The sequence below is a fragment of the Lissotriton helveticus genome, chromosome 2_2 (genome assembly GCF_964261635.1).
Source record: "Lissotriton helveticus chromosome 2_2, aLisHel1.1, whole genome shotgun sequence".
In the NCBI taxonomy this organism is placed as follows: domain Eukaryota; kingdom Metazoa; phylum Chordata; class Amphibia; order Caudata; family Salamandridae; genus Lissotriton; species Lissotriton helveticus.
In genome coordinates, this window is record NC_136060.1 from 415,321,724 (window position 1) to 415,336,155 (window position 14,432).

The 14,432-nt window shown below is 51.6% G+C and overlaps 1 protein-coding gene across 1 annotated transcript in view; it reads left to right on the forward strand.

Annotated features, from left to right (window-relative positions):
• The first annotated feature begins 419 nt into the window (after positions 1 to 419).
• The window catches only part of ATOH8 (atonal bHLH transcription factor 8), a 58,782-nt gene continuing 44,769 nt past the window's right edge, over positions 420 to 14,432 (forward strand). Inside the window, exon 1 of the mRNA XM_078678655.1 lies at positions 420 to 1,969. Within this exon, the coding sequence (XP_078534781.1) occupies positions 1,277 to 1,969 (693 nt within the window). The 5' untranslated portion in view covers positions 420 to 1,276. The remainder of the gene's footprint in view (positions 1,970 to 14,432) is intronic.

Here is a 14,432-nt window from a genome sequence, read left to right on the forward strand (position 1 = left end):
GTGCCCCTGAAGTTGCATCAGAGTTTGCGTTCAAGAAATGCTTCCTTCTTTGAACGCCTTTAAAAAGAGCCACCCACATAAATAAGTCTCTTTAAAGGAAACAGATTGTTCGAGTGAAAATGGAACAAAGGCGCCTGGCAGAGCAGCTGTTTTGGGAGTAAAGAGCGCTTCCTGTTCCTCTGGAGCGCCTCATGCGCGCGGCCGGCCTCCCGGCTGTGTGAGGCGGGCTCCCCTGTCACCGGCGGCCAGTCACTGATCTCACTAACCGGGGCTTCTGTGTAAGCCGAGGCTAAACAAACACAGATGGGGCTCAGAGTGCCGGCACCAGCGAGGCGGCCGCGGCGCAGCCGGGCCACGGATGACACTCTGACTGCGCAGGGGGTGTGGGTGGGCGGGAGGCGCAGGGCTGGGGCCAAGCTCTTGGACGGCAGCACTGGGGAGGACGGACCTGAAACACACCTCTCCTGAGGCGCTGCTGCTAGGACCACTGGCTGCGCAAAGCGTGCTGGTGGCACAGAGCACTGTCCTGTTCCGCCAGGTGACGGGGGCCTGCCTGTCCTGGATACAGCCGCAGCCCACCCGGGACCCCTGAGTGCGCAAAGCGTGCTGGTGGCACAGAGAACGGTCCAACTCCACCAGAGGACGGGAGAGGGGTCCTGCCTCTCCTAGATACCGCCGCAGTCCTCCCAGGACCCCAGAGTGCGCTAAGCGTGGTTTTGGCACAGAGATTGTCCCACTCAGCCAGTGGACGGAGGGGTTTCTGCCTTTCCCAGATAGTGCCACGGTCCACCCGAGACCACTGACTACTCAGGGAGTGGTGGTGGCACAGAACTGTTCCTCCACTGAACTCTAGGACGGGGAAGGGGGGCTTCCTTCTCAGCACCTCTTCCAAGGGGCTGCCACAGTCCGGCCGGAGCTGCAGGGGACGCTAGCTGATCAGAGGGCAGCGGCACAGGGTACCACAGACAGGGCTCCTGTCCTGGACACTCCTCTCGGGGCACTGCCACAATTCCTCTGGGTGCACGTTGGGTGCAGGGTACAAAATTGTGTCCCTGCTCCAAAACAGGGCGTGGACAAGGGCCCCTGTACCTCTATCTCGTGTAGCTGCCAAAGGCGCAGAAGGGGCTTCTGGGCGCCTTCCGCACAAGCTACTGCAGTTGTGACCGGAGTGCAGCGGACGCTGACTGACCGCTCGGGGGCAGGGACGCACCGGCCTCTGCTTCTGCATCAGGACGAGGACGGGGCTCCGGCGGCACCTCCCCGGGGGGCCGGCAGCATGCGCAACCTGCAGGTGATGGAGGACGCGGCGGCGTGGGGCAGCCTGGTCAAGGAGGTGAACGGCTTCAAGAAACTCAAGCGCAAGAACAAGGAGGCGATGAAGCAGCTGCACGGCTTGAAGCGCTGCAGGGCGACCCTCAAGTGCAGCCCACCCTCCGAGAGACCCTCCACCTCGGACGAGGACACCCCCCAGCTCAGGGCGGTGGCTGACGGCGCCCGGACTGATGCTGCCTCGGCTGCGCTGGACCTGAGGAACGGGGCCTTCTCCTCGGCGGCCGGCGTCCCCTCGCGTCCTGCCGGCGTCCCCTCGCGTCCCGCCGGCTGCCTGCCTGCTCCGCGGAGGGAGCCCTTCCTCAGCCCGGCGGCGCTGCACGGCTTCGAGCCGCGGGGGTTCGCGGAGCAGCAGCAGCAGGCGCTCCAGTCCCGCATCGTCTTCTGTCCGCAGCGGCCCCTGGAGGGGTCCTTCGCGCCTGCATCCCACGCGCAGCATCAGCACCACCAGGGCATGTACAGCCCTCCCAGCCCGGACTCCAGCAGCAGTATCTCCCCGCGAAGAGGAGGGGGGGACGCGGCAGCAGGGCCCCCCGGCGAGGTGCGGGCCATCCAGCAGACCCGGCGGCTGCTGGCCAATGCCCGGGAGAGGACCAGGGTGCACACCATCAGCGCCGCCTTCGAGGCGCTACGGAAGCAGGTACGGAAGCAAAGACACGTGCAGAAGCAGGCGAGGGGGCGGGGATGTGCTAAGCGTAACACGTCTGATTAATACACGAACATACAGAGAACAACCCTGGGTGTAACACACAGCGACCCACAGCACGCTTTAAACCACAACTAGCACCCCTGAGTGATGGGCACACAGAACCACAGCAAACTGCTGATCACAGCGACCATAGGAACACATAGCGAGCATCCCTGTGCCATGGACAGTGAGCCATGGACCCACGGAGAGCACCCCTGAGTGTAACACACAGCGACCCACAGCACGCTTCAAACCACACTGAGCACCCCTGAGTGATGGGCACACAGAACCACAGCAGACTCCAGATCACAGCGAACAATAGTACTCAAGGCGAGCATCCCTGTGCCATGGACAGTGAGCCATGGACCCACGGAGAGCACCCCTGAGTGTAACACACAGCGACCCACAGCACGCTTCAAACCACACTGAGCACCCCTGAGTGATGGGCACACAAAACCACAGCAGACTCCAGATCACAGCGAACATAGGTACTCAAGGCGAGCATCCCTGTGCCATGGACAGTGAGCCATGGACCCACGGAGAGCACCCCTGAGTGTAACACACAGCGACCAACAACAAGCATCAAACCACAGCGAGCACCCCTCAGTCTTGGGCACACCGAACCACAGCAGACTGCAGATCACAGTGAGCACACGCGCACGTAGCCACAGCAAGCTCCAGACCACAGAGCGCATCCCTGTGCCATGGACAGTGAGCCATGGTGCCACGGAGGGCGCCACTGAGTGTAACACACAGCGACCCACAGCACTCTTGCAAGCTCCAAACCACAACGAGCATCCCTGAGTGATGGACACGCAGCCCCGCCGCTGATTCCAGATCACAGCGAACAAGGGTACACAGAGCGCGAGCATCCCTGTGCCATGGAGAGCGAGCATCCCTGTGCCATGGACAGTGAGCCACAGCGAGCATCCCTGTGCCATGGACAGTGAGCCAGAGAGAGCATCCCTGTGCCATGGACAGTGAGCCACACTGAGCATCCCTGTGCCATGGACAGTGAGCCACGGGGCCACAGCGAGCATCCCCGATCGACAGGCTCACAGAACGTCAGGGAACTCCACTCCCCATCTCTTAGTGATAATAAAGACAGTCATAGCCACAGCAAACTCCAGACTACAGAGAGCATCCCTAAGTCATAATGACAAAGCCACTGCACGCTAATACCGCAGCGACCATCCACGTGCCATGCAGCGACACAAGGGACCACAGCAAACCACAGCAAGCATCCCTGAGCACCAGGCTCACAGAACCACAGCAAACTCATACAGCAGCGACCATCCACGTGCCATGCAGAGACACAAGGGGCCACATCAAACCACAGCAAGCATCCCTGAGCCCCAGGCTCACAGAACCACAGCAAACTCATACCACAGCGAGTATCCACATGTCATGCAGTGACACAAGGGCCACAGCAAACCGCAGCACGCATCCCTGAGCATCAGGCTCACAGAACCACAGCAAACTCAAACCGCTGCGAGCATCCACGTGCCATGAAGCGACACACGGGGCCACATCAAACCACAGCAAGCATCCCTGAGCCCCAGGCTCACAGAACCACAGCAAACTCATACCACAGCGACCATCCACGTGCCATGCAGCAACACAAGGAGGCCACAGCAAACCGCAGCAAACATCCCTGAGCATCAGGCTCACAGAACCACAGCAAACTCACACCGCTGCGAGTATCCACATGTCATGCAGTGACATAAGGGGGCCACAGCAAACATCCCTGAGTATCAGGCTCACAGAACCACAGCAAACTCATATCACAGCGAGTATCCACATGTCATGCAGCGACACACGGGGACCACAGCAAACCGCAGCAAGCATCCCTGAGCATCAGGTTCACAGAACAACAGCAAACGCATACCGCAGTGACCATCCACGTGTCATGCAGTGACACAAGGGGGCCACAGCAAGCATCCCTGAGCCCCAGGCTCACAGAACCACAGCAAACTCATACCGCAGCGACCATCCACATGTCATGCAGCGACACACGGGGACCACAGCAAACCGCAGCAAGCATCCCTGAGCATCAGGCTCACAGAACCACAGCAAACTCATACCACAGCGACCATCCACATGTCATGCAGCGACACAAGGGGCAACAGCAAACTGCAGCAAGCATCCCTGAGCATCAGGCTCACAGAACCACAGCAAACTCATACCGCAGTGACCATCCCCATGTCATGCAGCGACACAACGGGCCACAGCAAACCGCAGCAAGCATCCCTGAGCACCAGGCTCACAGAACCACAGCAAACTCATACCTGAGCGACCATCCACGTGCCATGCAGCGACACAAGGGGCCACAGCAAACCACAGCAAGCATCCCTGAGCATCAGGCTCAGAGAACCACAGCAAACTCATACCGCAGCGACCATCCACGTGCCATGCAGCGACACAAGGGGCCACAGCAAACCGCAGCAAGCATCCCTGAGCATCAGGCTCACAGAACCACAGCAAACTCACACCGCTGCGAGTATCCACATGTCATGCAGTGACACAAGGGGGCCACAGCAAACCTCAGCAGGCATCCCTGAGTATCAGGCTCACAGAACCACAGCAAACTCATACCACAGCGAGTATCCACATGTCATGCAGCGACACATGGGGACCACAGCAAACCGCAGCAAGCATCCCTGAGCATCAGGTTCACAGAACAACAGCAAACGCATACCGCAGTGACCATCCACGTGTCATGCAGCGACACAAGGGGGCCACAGCAAGCATCCCTGAGCCCCAGGCTCACAGAACCACAGCAAACTCATACCGCAGCGACCATCCACATGTCATGCAGCGACACACGGGGACCACAGCAAACCGCAGCAAGCATCCCTGAGCATCAGGGTCACAGAACCACAGCAAACTCATACCGCAGCGACCATCCACATGTCACGCACCGACACAAGGGGCCACAGCAAACTGCAGCAAGCATCCCTGAGCATCAGGCTCACAGAACCACAGCAAACTCATACCGCAGCGACCATCCACATGTCATGCAGCGACACAACGGGCCACAGCAAACCGCAGCAAGCATCCCCGAGCACCAGGCTCACAGAACCACAGCAAACTCATACCGCAGCGACCATCCACGTGCCATGCAGCGACACAAGGGGCCACAGCAAACCACAGCAAGCATCCCTGAGCATCAGGCTCACAGAACCACAGCAAACTCATACCGCAGCGACCATCCACGTGCCATGCAGCGACACAAGGGGCCACAGCAAACTGCAGCAAGCATCCCTGAGCATCAGGCTCAAAGAACCACAGCAAACTCATACCACAGCGAGTATCCATATGTCATGCAGCGACACAAGGGGGCCACAGCAAACAACAGCAAGCATCCCTAAGCACCAGGCTCACAGAACCACAGCAAACTCATAACGCAGCGACCATCCAAGTGCCATGCAGCGACACAAGGGGCCACAGCAAACCGCAGCAAGCATCCCTGAGCACCAGGCTCACAGAACCACAGCAAACTCATACTGTAGCGACCATCCACGTGTCATGCAGCGACACAAGGGGCCACAGCAAACCGCCGCACGCATCCCTGAGCATCAGGCTCACAGAACCACAGCAAACTCATACCGCAGCGACCATCCATGTGTCATGCAGTGACACAAAGGGCCACAGCAAACCACAGCAAGCATCCCTAAGCACCAGGCTCACAGAACCACAGCAAACTCATACCGCAGCGACCATCCACATGTCATGCAGCGACACAAGGGGCCACAGCAAACCGCAGCAAGCATCCCCAAGCATCAGGCTCACAGAACCACAGCAAACTCATACCGCAGCGACCATCCTCGTGTCATGCAGCGACACAAGGGGCCACAGCAAACCACAGCAAGCATCCCTAAGCACCAGGCTCACAGAACCACAGCAAACTCATACCATAGCGAGTATCCACATGTCATGCAGCGACACAACGGGCCACAGCACACCGCAGCAAGCATCCCTGAGCGCCAGGCTCACAGAACCACAGCAAACTCCAGACCACAGCGAACCAGTGGATGATTATATGAGGGCGAATATCAACCAGGCAGTGATACTGAGAGAGTGTGATTGCGTAAGTGGTTAAGTGAGTGGATTCATCAGTTTAGTCAGTGTGAGTGAAGAATAACGAGTGAGTGTATGAGTGAAGAAATGTGGGTTAAGGAGCAGGTGAACGGGTCAGTGATCTCACACTCTAAACCTTCGATTGAAGAAGCGAATGTATGGAGATAATATTAGGAAGTAAACTGCTGAACTGTGATGTAAGAGAGTGAGTTTTTACTGTGGTCTAAACAAGGACAACTTGAGCTACCAAGAAACACATGTGAGGCCATTAGGAAGAGACATGTTTCCCAGGGTGCGGTGCGGCCCTCGCCAAAGAAGCTGCTATGCTGGGTGGTAGTGTCTCCTACTGCATCGTATTTGTATTTATGTGGCGCTTTCCGTGTTCCTTGCGAGGCACTCAGCGCTTTCCTGTGTGTTGAGTGATATTGGAATGAATACTACAGCACAGCTGGTTTAGGCAGATGTTAAGGAGAATACTGGACGATAACCTCTGTTTTAGTGTCGCCCGTATTCAGAACATGCGCTTATAATCAGGGCCACTGGAATTATGCGGCAGGCGAGGATCACATTATGCGGCATCGTTCACTAAATTATGCCGCAAGAAAAGTCAAATTATGTGGTATAATGCGGCACGTTTTGTGATAGTATTACTTCATTGTTTCCTATGTATGCTCATCTTAACAGTTACTAAATACACATTTCACCGTATTAGGACCAGTTTAACACCCAAATACAGCACTAAGCAATGAAAAGATGTTCAGTCATCCACTGTGAAGGGCCTCCCACTGCGCGGGACCACATATTGCCACGTTTTTAGTACATTTTTATCCTTATCGAGCTACAAAACTATTTTTTTAAATAAAATCTGCAGGATGTGCAGCAGATGATGGATTGTGTGGCAAATGCGGCAAAACCATATATATATGCAGAAAAAGCATGCTTCCAGTGGCCTGTCATATAATAAGGTTTCTATGCATTGCACATATTATTGTATAGTTACTTGTTCAAGTGTCAGTGACCAATGCAATCATGGAATATGTGTTCCAGGTGTTAGTGAAGAGCACCAACTGATAGCATCTAAGGGGCCAGGACTTCAATGTGGTAGTGCAATACTATATATAGCACAGAGTAAGGGAGCAGAGCCTCAGTGACAGCAGGGATTCCAATATCAGAATTTAAGGCAGAAGAGCCTCTGTGATAGAAGAGAACCCAACAGCATCAACCAAGGGTGCAAACTTTAGTAACAGCAGAATACTCGACAGCAGACACTTAAGGTACAAGCCCAAGTGACCACAGAGAACCCAACAGCCGAACCTAAAACAGCACAGCTTCAGTGACAGGATAGGACTCAACAGCAGACACTTAGATGGCAGAGTCTCAATGACAGCAGAGAACCCAAAAGCAGAAACTAACAGCCACATGCATCATTGTTGCCGTTTGCGATTTCTTAATTGCGAAAATTAAGGAATCGCAATTAAGAAATCGCAAAAGGCTATGCATTAGGAAATCGCAATTTTTTTGCGATTTCTTAAATTTCCTTAATTGCCATTCACAATTTGCAATTCGCAATTAAGGAATCCCTTCCCTAGAGGCCCATAGGAATCAATGGGAATCGCAAATTGAGAATGCAATTTCAAGAGTACAGGGGGGGTCCAAAGGACCCCTGCACCCCTGAAATATAACTTTAAGTGCATTTTTCACACACACATGCCCCAAGGGCGTGTGTGTGTGTAAAATGAAACTTTCAAAAATGCACTTTTGTGCATTTTTGAAAGTTTTCGCAAATTACCATGAAGGTCAACTTCATGGTAATTTACCTCTCCCTATTTGCGAATTCGCAAATTGAAAATGTTCATGCATTGCATTTAAGAACTCTAAAATTGCGATTTCTTAAATGCAATCGCAATTTTAGAAATCGCAACATGATTGCGATTCGTAAAACTGCGAAAAACGTGATGCATCCCAATTTTGTCAATTGCATTCGCAAACGGCCGAAAATTGCGATTCGCACCGTTTGCGAATGCAATTGACAATGATGCATGTGGGCCAAGGAGAATAAACCCTGGGTGATAACAGAATACTCAACTGCAAATGCTAAGGGAGAAGTCTTAGTGACAGCAGAGAATCCAAGATCAGAATCTAAGGCAGAAGTGTCTCTTTGACAGAAGAGACCCCAACAACTGAACCTTAGTGAGCAGTGCCTCAGTGATAGCCGAATATTGTACAGCAGAGTAGTCAACAGCATAAACACAGAGAGCAAAGTCGTAGTGACAGCAGAGTAGTAAACAGCAGGCACTATGGGAATAAAGCCTCAGTGACAGCAGAGAAACAAATATCAGAAGCTAAGGGAGCGAAGCCTCAGCAACAGCAGAGAACCCTACAGCCGAACCTCAGCGAGGCTAGACTCAGTGACAGAAGAATACTCTACAGCACAGGGAGCAGAGCTTGGTGACAGCTGAGGACTAACCAGCAGAAACAATGGGAGCACACCCTCAGTGACCTCAGGGAGTACAATAGCAGATATTTAGAGCGAATATCCACATGGACAGCAGAGAAATCAACAGGAAAAGTTAAGAGAGCAGATCCTCAGTGACAGTAGACTAATCAATAGAAGACACTAAGGCAACAGACTCTGAGTGACACCAGATTTCTTACACTTAAGTGTAAAGAGCATCTGTGAAAGCAGAGTACTTAGCAACAGAAACTAAGGGAACAGAGCCTCAGTGGCAGCACAGAACACAGCAGCAGAAAGTATGTGAGCAGATCCTCAGTGACACCAAATTACTCAACAGTAAATACTAAGAGAGCAGAGCTTCAAGGAAAACAGAGTGTTTAATAGCAGACTCTAAGAGAGCTGGGTACTCAGCAGCAGAATCTAACAGAGAAGAGCCTCAGTGACAGCAAGGAAACCAACATCAAAAACTAAGGGAGCAAGGGCCAGATGTAGGAGCCTAAATATCGGTCGGTAATGGCCGATTTCGGCCGTTACCAACCGGTATTTAAGAATCGGCATGTAGGGGCATTTATTTTACAGAATCAGTAAATTTACTGAATCGGTAAATTTACCGATTCTGTCAAAAAACCGAATCGGTAATTTTACCGATTCGGTAAATCCAAATGTAGGTGGGACTCTTCTGAGTCCCAAAGGCCATACAGATTTGGTATTTTACCACCCAATTCAATTGGGTGGTAAAATACCGAATCCAGGTGTGCATGCACATGTGTGCATGCACACCTATGCCATGTGACAGACAGACATGCCCTTAGGGCATGTCTCTGTGCCACATGGCACACATGCCTGTATTTGGGGTGCAAGAGGGTGTCAAAGTGACACCCCCTGCACCCTTGCAGAATTCGGTATTTACCGATTCGGTAATTACCGAATCGGTATTTCCTATTGATTCCTATGGGCTTCACAGCCCATAGGAATCAATAGGAAATACCGATTCGGTATTTACCGAATCGGTAAATACCGAATATTAACAAATCGGTATTTCAACATCTGGAAATACCTACATCTCCCCCTTCATATTTACCGATTCATAAATACCGAATCGGTAAAATTCGGAATTTATGAATCGGTAAATAACATTTACCTACATCTAGCCCCAAGTGTCTGAGTGACAGCAAAGTTATCAATATCAGAAAAAACAGAACAGAGCCCCAGCGGCAGCAGAGGCTCAGCAGCAAATCTAAGAGGGAAGAGCATTATTGACAGCAGATAACCCAACAGAATCAACAAATCCAGAGCCTTGGTAACATCAAAACCCTAACAGCAGAACTTTAGCGAGCAGAGCCTCAGTGACTGCGGAATACTCAACATAAGGGGCAGGTCTGGTGTGACAGCAGAGTACTCAACAATACAAGCGAAAAGAGCAGATCCTGTGTGACAGCACAAACAGAGAGCAGTAAACAAGTAAAGAAAAGAACCCAACAACAGAAAGAAAGGGAGCAGATCCGTAATTACTGCAGAGCAATCAACAGCTGAAACTGTGAGAGCCTCTGTGACCCCAGAGAACCGGGTAGAACAATTCAGCAAACAGGGCCCCTGTAGAATAGTTAACATCATAGGAAGCACAGCCTCAGTGAGAGAAAGGTATCTAATAGTAGATACTAAGGGGCAGATTTACAAGCCCCTTGCGCCACCAGTACTGGTGGCGCATGTTACTGCTCCATATTTACAAGGACAGGAAAAGTCACCCTGCACTGTTTTTCCTGTCCTTATACATGTGGCCCCTTTACATGCAGCACTTTGCCCAACACCCATGGAACAAGACACATTTTCAGATTTACAAGGAATCGTAAATCTGGAAATGCGTCTGAATGCTACGCCACCCTAAGGGTGGTGTAGCGAGGCGCAACAAGGAGAATTTTTTTTATTTCTCCTCATTCTTTTCTCTTTCAATGCATGCTGCATTCTACATCACACATTGAAAGAGGAACATGCCTATAGTGATTGTTTTTCTGCAGGAAGGTGCTCCTTCCTGCACAAAACAATATCCCCTTGACGCCGGCTTCCTTGCACCATATGCAAGGGTGCCTGTGCTGACGCATGGCAGTAGTTTGTGCACCAGCGCAGGGAAGAGCACAAGAATGCGACATATTATTGTAAATATGTCCCATTCCTGTGCTTTGGAAGTGCCGCAGCGTGGCACAGCCAAAGGGCTTGCATTGCCGCGCTGCGGCACTTCCTTGTAAATCTGCCCCTAAGGGCCTCATTTATGAAAAGTGACGCATCGCTGCGTGAAAACAGAGATGCGTCACTTTTCATTGCACCCTCCTTGCGACATGCTGGATGCGTCATATTTACAGAATGACGCATCATGTCGCAAGGCGTTACAGATACGTCAGTATTTCTGACGTATCTGTAGGTGCAAAAATGACGCATTGCTGGAGTGTGTCACAAAAAAGAGGCAACTCCAGCAATGGGTCATTGCAGATGGGCAAGTCCCATTTCAAATGTACCTGCATCAGTCTTACACCTGTTGTGAGTCAGGCGTAAGATGTTGACGCAGTTGCGTCCTAGAAGTGGCGCAGTGAAATCTCCTAGATTTCACTGCGCCACTTCCATGAGGCTTACTTGTGTCAGAACGCCCATCCTGCATACATTATATCTTGCGCAGGTATAATGTGCCGCAGAGGTTTACAAAGTTACGCATCGACCTAGATACATCACTTTGTAAATATGACGCAATATGGCACATTTTTTACACCGCTCATAGCAGAGCCTTAGTGACAAAACCTACCCAACAGTAGAGCCTCAGCGACCACAACCTCAATGACCGCAGAATAGTCAACAGTGCAGGAAGGAAAGTCTCAGTGACAGAAAAATGGAAAGGGGCCAGAGCACTCAACAGCAGAAATTAAGTGTGCGGAGCCTCAGTGAGAGAAAAATGCCCAACCATAGAAGGAAAGGGGCCAGGGCCATAGCGACAGCAGAGTACTCAACAGCAGAAATTAAGTGTGCGGAGCCTCAGTGACAGAAAAATACCCAACAGACAATAAGGGGCCTGAGCCTCTGCAAGAGCAGAGTACTTGACAGCAGAAACGAAGACTACAAAGCCTCAGTGACAGCAAAGCACCTAACAGCAGACAATATTGAGCCATAGACCCAGTGACAGCAAAGTACCCAACAGCAAATACTAAGGGCGCTAAGACTCAGTGACAGCAAAGTACCCAACAGCAAACAAGGGCTCTAAGACTCAGTGACAGCAAAGTACCTAACCACAGACACTAGGGAAGCAGAGCCTCAGCAAACGCAGGGCACCCCACAACAGAAACTGGGGTGCAGAGCCTCAGAAGCTGCAGAGTAAACAGCAGCACATCACATTTTGTGGTTCAAGAAAGTCGCAGTAGTGTTTTAACCGCACTTCTCCTGTAGGATGAACTCACAGTTGCAGACAATTTGACCAATCAGAAACCACCTTTCTTCTTACTGGTTTATAAACAAGCTCGGCAGAATGCTCCACTACGATTGGCTCGCAGGGATATCTGTGGATTGCGACATGGCCAGTAATATCATTACAATGTGTGTAGCACGTATCAGACTCGGCTGTAAACCTACAAGGCAGCCATTGTTGATGTAGAAGGGCCTATCATGCTTGTGTTCAGAGGCCAAGGCCCTGCTGCTGTGTTCCTGGAGCAACATCCAGTCAACAGTGGGTCATTTCCTGCAGACACAGCTACTTTGTGGCTTTTTAGAGTTTGGAAATCCTTCCTTTGTTTCAGGACAATTTAACCGGTTTTGCAGTTGGTTTAGAATTAGGAAGGTATTTTTGGCATACCTTGCAGCTTCACAAAAGCAGTGCCAGATTAAACCCTGTGGAGGCCACGCGGAAGTCGAAATTTCGGATTCCTCCTTGCAAATTATTTCTTAATACGTTTTTAATTTTACCAACCCACAATTTTAATACACAAAGCTAACCATTAACAATTAATAATGTTATTAATCAAACATTATTTTTTAATTTTAATAAACAAATAAAACTTTAAATTATTCACTTTCCTCAATTTGTTTGTGGTGAAATCTTTGAGGTTATCTTGGAAGTCTACCTTTTGCAAGACATCGTATTCACGCATGTCCTTTGACACCCAGCTGATCCTCTCCCTCACCAGAGACCCCGACACCGCCAGAACCTGCCTACACGAAGGGATGAAAGACGTCGCCGAGTGGATGAAGGACAGCTGCCTGAAACTGAACTCGGACAAGACGGAAGTCCTCATCCTGGGATCTTCGCCCTCCGCCTGGGACGACTCCTGGTGGCCCCCAGCCCTGGGCACCGCACCCAAGCCAACCAACCACGCACGCAACCTGGGCTTCATCCTGGACCCCTCCCTCTCGATGACCAGACAAGTCAACGCCGTCTCCTCATCGTGCTTCAACACCCTGCGTATGCTTCGCAAGATCTTCCGCTGGATCCCGACCGAGACCAGGAAGACTGTCACCCAGGCACTCGTCACCAGCCGACTGGACTACGGAAACGCCCTCTACGCCGGAACCACAGCCAAGCTACAGAAAAGACTCCAGCGCATCCAGAACGCCTCCACCCGACTCATCCTGGATGTCCCCCGACGCAGCCACATCTCCAGCCACCTGAGGAACCTGCACTGGCTCCCCGTCGACAAGAGGATCACGTTCCGGCTCCTCACCCACGCACACAAGTCTCTCCACGACCTGGGCCCCAAGTACCTCAACGACCGCCTGACCTTCTACACGCCCACCCGCCAGCTACGGTCCACCAGCCTCGCCCTCGCAGCCGTACCACGCATCCGAAGAGCAACCATGGGAGGAAGATCCTTCTCTTACATGGCTGCCAAGACTTGGAACTCCCTCCCCATCCACCTTCGGCTGACCCAGGACCATCTCGCCTTCAGGAAACAACTCAAGACCTGGCTGTTCGAGCAGTAGCATACCCCTCCCCCCAAGCGCCTTGAGACCCTCCCGGGTGAGTAGTGCGCTATACAAATGGCATGATTGACAGTGCTTAATTTGTAAAAGAATTAGTGCTGGTGTCTAGGTTGTGGAATATAATTGCTGTCTACCCTTGATTCCACCTCATGCCTTCTTCCTCCACCACTGTACACTCCCCCTGCCTTTATCTTGCAGGTTCTTTGTCATCCCTGTTTCCCCCTTTTCACTGTTTTGTTGAATGTTTCCCCTTGATTCCCCTTTTTCTGCCTTTCTTACTCTTCATCTGGGTGTAAGTCTGGGTGTAAGTCTAAAAGAGGTCCGGTGGGCCCCACCTGCTCAAATTAAGCACTGCTTAGTGAACACTGACAAAATGATTCTTCATATGATATGCATCTCAGAAAATAAGTTAGGCCCTCATTCCAAGGGTCGAGGGAATCCCGATTTCACAGGAAAGAGAGGGGCATATTTACAAGGGCATTTCACCACCGAATTGTCACTTTTTGCGATCCTCTGGTGGAGCTGTACCCTGCTCCATATTTACTTAACATGGCTTAACCCACCTTGTAAATACGCCTCTTTCCGCGGCAGTCTGCTGCGGCAAAGGGGCAGGCAATGGGTGTTGCAGTGGGTGTTCAACCGTGACAACCATTGCTTTTTGCCGCTGTCCCATATTTACAAGGACGGGGCAGCAACAAAAACTAAGGCCAGGTAAAACCTGGTCTTAGGATGGCGATTCGAGAAGAAATCATTAATTTCTGCTCGTGTTTTGCTCTTTCTATGTGTGCTGCATTTTGCAGCACACGTAGAAACAGCAAATCACCTTTAAAGATTGTTTATGTGCAGGAAGGTGTCCCTTCCTGCACATAAAAAATCGCCTCTGCAGTGCAGGGACCCTTGCAACATGGCGCAAGGGTGCCTGCGCTG